Below are 8695 nucleotides of genomic sequence, written 5' to 3'. Positions count from 1 at the left end.
TTAACGATTTGAGAACTTTTTATTTGAAATGTCAGTGTTTAAGAGAGAAAAAATAAAACAGCAATATAAATATTAGCCTATAAAATGAGAGTAGCACACAAGGGAATCGAAGCGTCTTAAAGATGTTACAGCAGGTTTATAGCATCAGCAGACATACACACACATACTGTATAATAGAACTATTCAGATTCTTCATATAGACATTGAGAAGCATTCGCACGTGTCAGCACAGCAGAAACCAGGAAATAAACAGCGAAGGAGTTCAGACGGTTCGGCCTCCGTTCGGTGTACTTTTATGAATAGTCAGACAGGAAAAGAAAGATGAACACAAAAATATATGCATAACATCACAACTTCTAATCTAAGAGTGCGTCACTATTTATTTCCATAAGTAAAAGTTAAACTCTTTATTTACAGGTGCGTTAGTTGCCCTTCATAGTACTAAAGATGTCTCGAACGGTTTTTTCTTTTTAGCTGAGACATTCCAGTAGTAAGCGGCTTGTCTTAAGTGAGCTGCTTATCTTCAACGCGTTCATCTGTGTTATCAAGGGCGGTTGTCTATTTACAAAGAAGCATCATGCTGAGGGTATGAGTTTGCATTTGGACGAAATATATTTCGGCTTCGACCGCTATATGAGAACGAACTGCTGTACATTCTGAGTGTAAGATTGTCCTCCTCCTATAAAACACATCTTCCCCTTCTCCAAAAATAATGACCCGTTTTGCTCTCTGTGCAGACAGCTCGACAGGTCCTGGACACAGCTCAGTGGATTTGAACTGTTAGTACTGGATGGATCGTTTCAAAAAAGAATTCAAAACTAGCTATTACTACAAACTACAACCAGCACTGATAAAGCGTGAGTTTCAACACTTTAGGATAACCAGAAAATACTGAATACTACAGAAGATACAGCTGATGGTGTGCTGACACACACACACCTCTATGGATTTAGAGATTATGGATTCGCCTGTTACGGCACGGACGACAGTCACAAATGCTCCAAAAAAATTCAGGTAGCAAAAAAAATCTAAACTCTGGCTCAGTGATACACAGGGGATTCGTTCTAAAAAAGTCATTAAGTGATCAACACCACGAGAAGGTCTCAGATGGAGGTTTATTGATGTCAGGTTACTGTGCATGCGGTAATAATCACCTGACTACATTTATGGCAACACTTCTCATCACGGATCATTTGGATTTAGAATAGTGGTATTTTAGGTAACAACAATCATAAAACAAGGCAAAAAAAACAATACATTTATCAAACATTGCAACAGTATCGGAGCTCATGAGCAAACGCAGCAATGGACAATTGTGTCTTTGTATAAACAATAACATGATTGTTATAATAACACATTTCCTTTTCCGTAACGTCTGCATTGGAAACGTTTTACATGATCGTGGTAAAGTACTGCGGTAAATACATTATTGGCTATATACGTGGGAATATAGTGTCACTTGAAAGTTGCGTAAACTTGGCAAAAAAAGTGAGAGTAAAAAAAATCGTTTCTTTGTAAATGACCTGAACATTCAGTGAGATCCACGAAGCTAAAATGAAGGAAACTGAAGTGATTTTACGGTACGTGTGCTGTAAACACACTAACAAGGATACACAAGGTAAAAACGCAGGAGTGAAACAGGTGCACGGATCGCTACAGAAAACTGCATCTGTGAGTTCGGTTCACTTTGACATAATGTGTTTTAACCCTTATTGTTCTAATAATCTTAGTTTGACTAGTTACTGAAGATTTCCTCTCCCTCATCTTTCCCTCATCTCACCCTCCTTCACATCTCCTCTCTACTTCTTGTCTTTCTTGGTGGATTTCTTCTTGCTGGCTGGGGTCTGGGCGGCCTTGGGCGCTTCGGGTTGTGAAGCCTGCGGAGGGGGCAGGGCCTGCTGGGGCTGCTGAGGGTTGGGGGTGAGCGTAGCCGTGCTGCCGGGGATGTAGACGTTCTGTCGGTAATCAGGGACGTGCTGCAGGGTGAACTGAGGGCTGTAGCGGGTGCTCAGACCCATGGTGCCTGGAGTCAGAGTGTTGGTCGCCTCGCTGACCTCTAAGTGGAAATAAACGCTTTCATTAGATAATACTCCAAAGACTAATGACCACAGTTGACAAATACATTTTTTTATAAAAATACAGGAAAACAGTGAAAACAGAGCTAGTCTGGAAATTGAAAACTTGTCTCTTTCACAAATAAATGCTAAAAGAGTAAGGTATTTGCATATGATTCACTCCTTGTGTGGAGTGTCACGGTGTGAACGTCTGCAACACTGAGCTTTTGTGATCATATAAAAACTCCCTTTGCAAATGTCCTTCAAAGACACAAATTAAATGTTTAGATTTATTGTAGGAGCAGGAAGGGTGTGAGTTAGACATTATAATTATCTTTATATAAAAATAATACAGGATTATGTTGCCTCTTTTTAAATAGTGAAGCAGATGTGTGTCTGTGTTTGTGTGTGTGAGTCGCAGTGAAACAGCAGCAGTGAAAATAAAGAACATGAGGAAGAAGAGACGGAGAGTGAGAGAAGGAGAGGACTAGCCAGGATAGAGGAGAGAGAAGGTGAGAGGAAAAGAGAGAGAGAGAGAAGCAGAAGGAGGAAAAAGATAAGAAGAGAAAGGGGTAAAGGGGAGGTAAAAAAACCGTAAATAACTGACGCTTGTTTAAAGAAGAGACCAGAGGGAGGGACGAGAATGATAAGAAAGAGGAGAGAAGGTTTAAATTACTGATGTTTTTTGTTGTAAAGGAAAGAGAGAGAGAGAGAGAGAGAGAGAGAGAGAGAGAGAGGAGAGAGAGAGAGAGAGAAAGAGGTAATACGACTTGTAAAGAGAGACGAGAGAGAGGAGAGAAGAGTGGAGAGAGGAGAGGAAGAACGAGGAGTAAGAGAAGGTTAAATACTGACTGTGTAGTTGTAAAAGAGAGAAGAGTGAAAGGAAGAAGAAGGAGAAGAGATGAAGAAGAAACGGTAAAACTGGACTGGATTGTTAAAGAGAAAAGAGAGAGAGGAAACGGGATAGAGAGACAAGAAGAGAAGAAGGGGTAAAATACTGACTGTTGTAAAAAGAGATGATGAGAGAAGAGAGGAGAGAAGCGAGAGAGAGAGAGAGAGAAAGAAGAAGAGAAAGGTAAATACTGACTGGTGTAGCAAAAACAAAGAAAGAGAGAGAAGGGAGCAGAGAGAGAGAGAGAGATAAAGGAAGGGTAAATACTGAGCGGATTGTAGAGATGAGAGAGAGTAGGAGAGATGTAGAGAATGAGAGATGGTAGAGAGTAGAGAGAGGAAATAATGACTTAACTGTGATAATTAGAAAGATGCAGATGAGAGAGAACAGAAGTTAGGAAGAGAGAGAGGTAGGTCGAGAAGGCGTAAAATGACGTTAAGACAAGAGAGAAGTGAAGAGAGAGAGAGAGAGAGAGAAGAAGAGAGAAGAGAAGTAAATACGGACTGGTCGTAAAAGAGAACGAGAAGAAGAGAGAGACGAGAGGACGAAGAGAAGACAAAGAGCAGAGACAAGACAGAACAGAGACAGACGCCAGGAACCAGAGACCAAGAGACAAGACAGAGACACGAGATAGAGATAAGAGAGAGAGAAGAAGGACACGAGCACGAGGAGAGAGAGAGAGAGAGAGAGAGAGAGAGAGAGAGAGAGCGGGCAATAATTACCATTAGCAGCGGCCATCAATGCCTGGAGTTGCTCGGCCTCAGTGGGGGGGTTGGGCCAGGGACCTGTTCCCATGGCAACCTCAGGAGTGGCAGCAGCCCTGCAGAGGACAAGAGGAAGCGGAGTCAGCAAAACAGAGAGCGCTCTGTACCGCTGCTATCTGTGTGTGTGTGTTCTCTACGACTGCTATCAGGAACAGCTGCAGTGTGTGTTGTTGCCTTGTTTTAACACACACACACACGCACGCACGCACGCACGCACGCACACACACACACACACGCACACACACACACACACACACAATCTCTCTCTCTCTCGTCCTCCATGTTACTTTTTTACTACACCATGTTGGAAGTCTGATGGAAAATAAAAACAACCAGAAAACGAGAGCTGCTCAAACACACACACGACCACTAAACATTTCCATATGTGGCGAATTCATCTTCAAAGGCTTCTTCTAAACTACGCGATTTTCATCCACGGTGAAGAAAATCCACCTCATTACACACACGGCAAACAAACAAACACGCGTCTTTTGGTTGTCAACAAAACACTTAATGCAAATTGAACTACACGTCATTTCCCACTAACACATGAAGATTAAAGTTACCAAAACACAGCATGATGTCAATTAGTCTTTTCCCTAATTAGTAACGACTAGAACAAAGAACAAATAACCGCTTCCGCATGTTCTCTGTTCTCAGTGTGAGAGGAACAATAAAGATTCCTCATCCCGTTCACAATAAAATCAGGACAGAAATCAAAGATCAGAGGTCTAAAGCCAAATATCTTCTTTCAAGCTCCAAGTCAGTGCTACTGTATATATATTTGGGTGATATAATAAATGTCACTGATTTGGATGAAAGAAGTCAAACCATGTAAATGGTTTTAAATTGGACTTCAGTTCAGCACTACATGAAACAGTGTAAGAGACTGAACGCGTGTTTCATTTCAAATAAATGATGAACACAGACGCTGGAAAAATCTGGTCATAACAAAGAAGATTAAACCTGAATCACTGCACAAATATTCAGCACAGAGAAAATTGAGATCGCACTACAATACATTTCTGAGTCTGAAGGGGTTAAACAGAAAGTCAGGGTCTCGAGGGGTCGCACTTCCTGTCTTATATGAGCCCAGCAGCTGTAAAACACTCTTAACGCTACTGACACCAGCACGCCGTTAACCACAACATCTGCAGACAAGACCTGACCGCAGGACCGAGGCCGAGAGATGGAAAAACATAAAGATGGAAAACAGGTCACAGGAAAGTGTGAAAAAGACTAAACTAATGAAACTTTTTAATATGAAGGAGAAATAAAAGAAACAATAGGAAAGGATGGAAAGAGAGATCTGAGGAGGGAAAGGGTTTGTGTTTGCCAAACGTTTCCTCGCAGGGCAAAGACGACGGAAAAACAGAGTGATGTTATTTTTTCTGAAAGAACAGACCTTAATGAGAACCAGAACTGGTCTCAGATTCCTTCATTCATGTGACGCTGGTACTTGGTGGGTCATTAGCTTTGTTTCAAATCTTGAGCTTGCCACCTAGGGAATGTTTTTTTGACAAGACTGTTCCAAAATATACACTTAAAAAAGCTTAAAATTCTGGGTTGTGTCAACTGCTTGTTGGGAAAAAATTATTTAAACCAACACCTGAACTTGTCCATATTTAACCCACCCATGGGTTCAAACGACAAGCATTTTTAGACTGAACTGGAATTTAATCGAAGCCATTTTTAACAAGCTCAGATCTTCATCTTCAAGACTGTCACTGGTGCTTCAGACAGAGAACAATCCGGGTTTATCCGTTTCCTGGCTCAACGCTTCTGGAGAACAAACGACAGTTCCTGCTCACCAGCGTGAAGATAAGACGCCTCATTCTCCATAATCAACTTCTCATCACACAACGAGGAATAAACTCACTTCCTGTGGTCAACGTTATCACATCCTGCGGTTAGATAATCACTTCCTGTTGGCCAGACTGCATGTTATATGCTCACACGTCACGTCAAAACCCAAGAGTTATGATCCAAGGCTATTTATACAAAAATCAAAGTATGAGCTGAGTAAATGACATCATCGTTTGTTGTGCAATTCTCCTCAGAATACAGAAACCGTGGGATGTGCAAGGTCAAGCTACATGCTAATTTAGCACAACGCTACACCAACACAACGCTATTCTAGGAGCAGGACGGCGCCGCAGTAAAACACCCACTGAACAATACATCGGCAATACTGAACAATACTGATCTAGAGGAAAACAAACCGGGATGATATCGAACTACCCTTCAGTACCTCAGCCTGCTAGCCGGCGACCATCTTACACGTGTCGACTGGAACTTGCAGAAACTGTAAGAAAGGTTTACATTACGCCTTTCTGCATGAATCTTAACAAAAAGATGATTTTGGTCTATCGTTGAGTGATCACCAAAACATTGCCGTCATCAAAAAAGGACATCTACAGTATATATGTAGTGAAAGCCACATTTTAATATAGCATTTTGGAAGAACTTTTGTTCCCATGGCACATTTTCTCCAGGTTTTAGTTGAAAACTGCAAGTGCAAGAACTCTGAGATATTTAGGCCTGCTGTTATACTATATGCAGCCCTGCCAATATAAGCTAAACAAAAAGATTTAGTTTCTTCCAAATGGCTTCTTTCAAACAGAGTCGTGTCAGTGTGGAATGTGTTGTGTAACGCGTGTTATGGAAACCAATTCGGTTGTGCTGGCTGGCACACGGAGAGCGACAGAGCGCTATTGGCTGCCCGTGAGTCTGGACCAATGGCTGTAAGTTACCGAAGTTACAATCACACGGAAACCTCTTTGGCGATTGTTGTTTTCAATGGGTTTCAACACAACACATGAACAGAAGAGACGGCAACATGGTAATAAACTTCAGTGTTTCCCTCTTCGACTCTTTTACTCTCGCTCTCTTGCTTTGGCACATTCAGGCCGGCTGGAGGGGTAAGGGCTTGAACAATGGCGGCCATTTTGTTAAGAGGAGAAGAAATTAAGATTCAACACACAGCTCCTTTTGGACAACTCTCTTTCTCTGTCTTTGTCTGTGTGTGGAATAGCACGCCGTCATTTCGCTCGCATCATTCGTGCAGTCATTGCAGTGCATACAAACCCAATAATCCCACAATTCCACATGTTTAGCTTCATCTGCCGTTTGCAGTGTAACAAATAAACCAGGCGAGATATGAAGGTGTGTTTCGAAACATCTACATTTTAACTTGCTACCTGGATCCAACGTGTGATTCTAAATGTGAAATGAAACAGAGCAGCCGTGCAAATCTGACATGCGTGTCTCAGAGAGTTTTAATCGTTCACTCGATGCAAATGTTTTGCTTGGAAATGAGGCAGCATGGGCAGACATTTAAATATGTCTGTATTTACATAAGGCAAATTTGTCAATGTGTGTGCGTGAGGGCGTCACTCACCCGCTGGGTCCCGGTCTCTGGTTCTGAGTAAAACGCCAGTCAGCGCTGGGTGGCTTTTGCTGTAAAGAAACAAAGGAAAAGCTTGAGGTCATGTACAGAAAAAGGAAAAAAGCACAGTGTTATCTATTTCTGAGTCTATTTGTGTGACCTCGATGTGGCCATGGAGACCCTCAATGTGACCTTGAGCCGCATCAGCAAACCATGACGATGGACTCTTGCTTTATTAAATAGTGTGAACAGAAACCTGATGCTGATAATGTCTAAATGCACATGTGCTCAAATACATTCATCTTTTTACTTTAATTTAGGCGAATGGCTGCTTACTCACGATTACACACACACACACTTACTCACACACAGACACACGCAGTGAACAAGAACAAAAACGCTGTGAAACACAGTGACTAAGAAGAGGTTTCAGTCCATGCACACACACATTCTGTCCTGGATTTTTCCAGTCGGTGAGATACAAGCTCTGTGACTAATTGGGCCAAAGACAGAAATGTCATTGTGATTTATCCTGAGGACACACACTCACGCGCTCTCTCTCTCACACACACACACACTCACTGGCAACAGTCTTTGATCTTTTGTTACTCTTTTAAAAACATTCTGCATTTGTGAGTCTGGGGTTTCTGGATGCAAATATTTCCTGTGTATGTTTATGTGCATGGCTGACATTGTTTGTGCTTCTTGTGTAGTTTAGTGTAAGGAAAAGTCGTGTGTGTTGGTCATACATTAGACAGGCAGCTTCCCCTATATACTCTCTCTTATGTGTACAAAACACACATTCAATTTATCCCGGTGATTCCTCTACAAGGACATTAAGACTTCTATGTGTGTGTGTGTAAAGGTTACATCCGCCTGCAGGAATGTCCGAAAAACAGCTCATACTGAAGCATCTCTAGTAATGAGGTAGTAATATGCTTCAGGGGTTCTTCAGCGGTTCTTTGGGATGACTGAGGTGCTAGGCTATATAGCACCGCTTCCGTATAATGAACCTGTTGAGCCCCTGTATGGTTCTTTAGTGGTTCTATATAGCACCTCAGTCATCCCAAAGAACCCCTGAAGAACCACTGAAGCACCAAAATATGGTTCTATATAGCACTTAAAGTGGTCCCCCTATATGATTATGAGCCAAAACCCCTTTTAGTGCTGTTGCACCACTTTTTTTTAGAGTGTGGGTGAATTCTTACACTCTAAAAAATGTTGGGTTATTTTGCCCCATCGTTGCGTCAGATATGGACAAACCCAGAATTTGGTTCTATTTGACCCAGGGTTTGGGTTAAAACATCCAATCGTAGGTTAATTTGGAACCCACCCCTTGGGTTTGTCCATTTTTGACTCAATGGTGGGTTAAAATAACTCAACATTTTGTAGAGTGTACTGTGCGAACACAGACCGTGGCTCTTCACAATCAATACAGCATACTGTATACTAAATAAAACATAATATGAAACAATGAATCTTTCAAACTACAATGCAGTCGCATGACTTCACTATGTTGCATGTTTGGTCATTAAACATTAAACATTCAAGCATTCCCTGTTTCTACTTGAAACTTTCCGATTATGGCAAGTCAAGG

At 41.7% G+C, this 8695-nt stretch overlaps 1 protein-coding gene across 22 annotated transcripts in view; it reads right to left on the bottom strand.

Annotated features, from left to right (window-relative positions):
- Positions 1-8695, bottom strand: part of LOC130563561 (protocadherin gamma-A11-like) — a 173129-nt gene continuing 164434 nt past the window's right edge. For all 22 annotated transcript variants that reach the window (XM_057349200.1, XM_057349183.1, XM_057349184.1 and 19 more), the window contains 3 exons: positions 7111-7169; positions 3669-3766; positions 1-2056 (listed from right to left, as the gene is read on the bottom strand). In XM_057349200.1, the coding sequence (XP_057205183.1) occupies positions 1800-2056; positions 3669-3766; positions 7111-7169 (414 nt within the window). In that variant the 3' untranslated portion in view covers positions 1-1799. The remainder of the gene's footprint in view (positions 2057-3668; positions 3767-7110; positions 7170-8695) is intronic.

This window comes from Triplophysa rosa, linkage group LG13, assembly GCF_024868665.1.
Source record: "Triplophysa rosa linkage group LG13, Trosa_1v2, whole genome shotgun sequence".
NCBI lineage: Eukaryota > Metazoa > Chordata > Actinopteri > Cypriniformes > Nemacheilidae > Triplophysa > Triplophysa rosa.
Note: the sequence above shows the minus strand (reverse complement) of the source record. Positions and strands in the feature narration are given on the sequence as shown.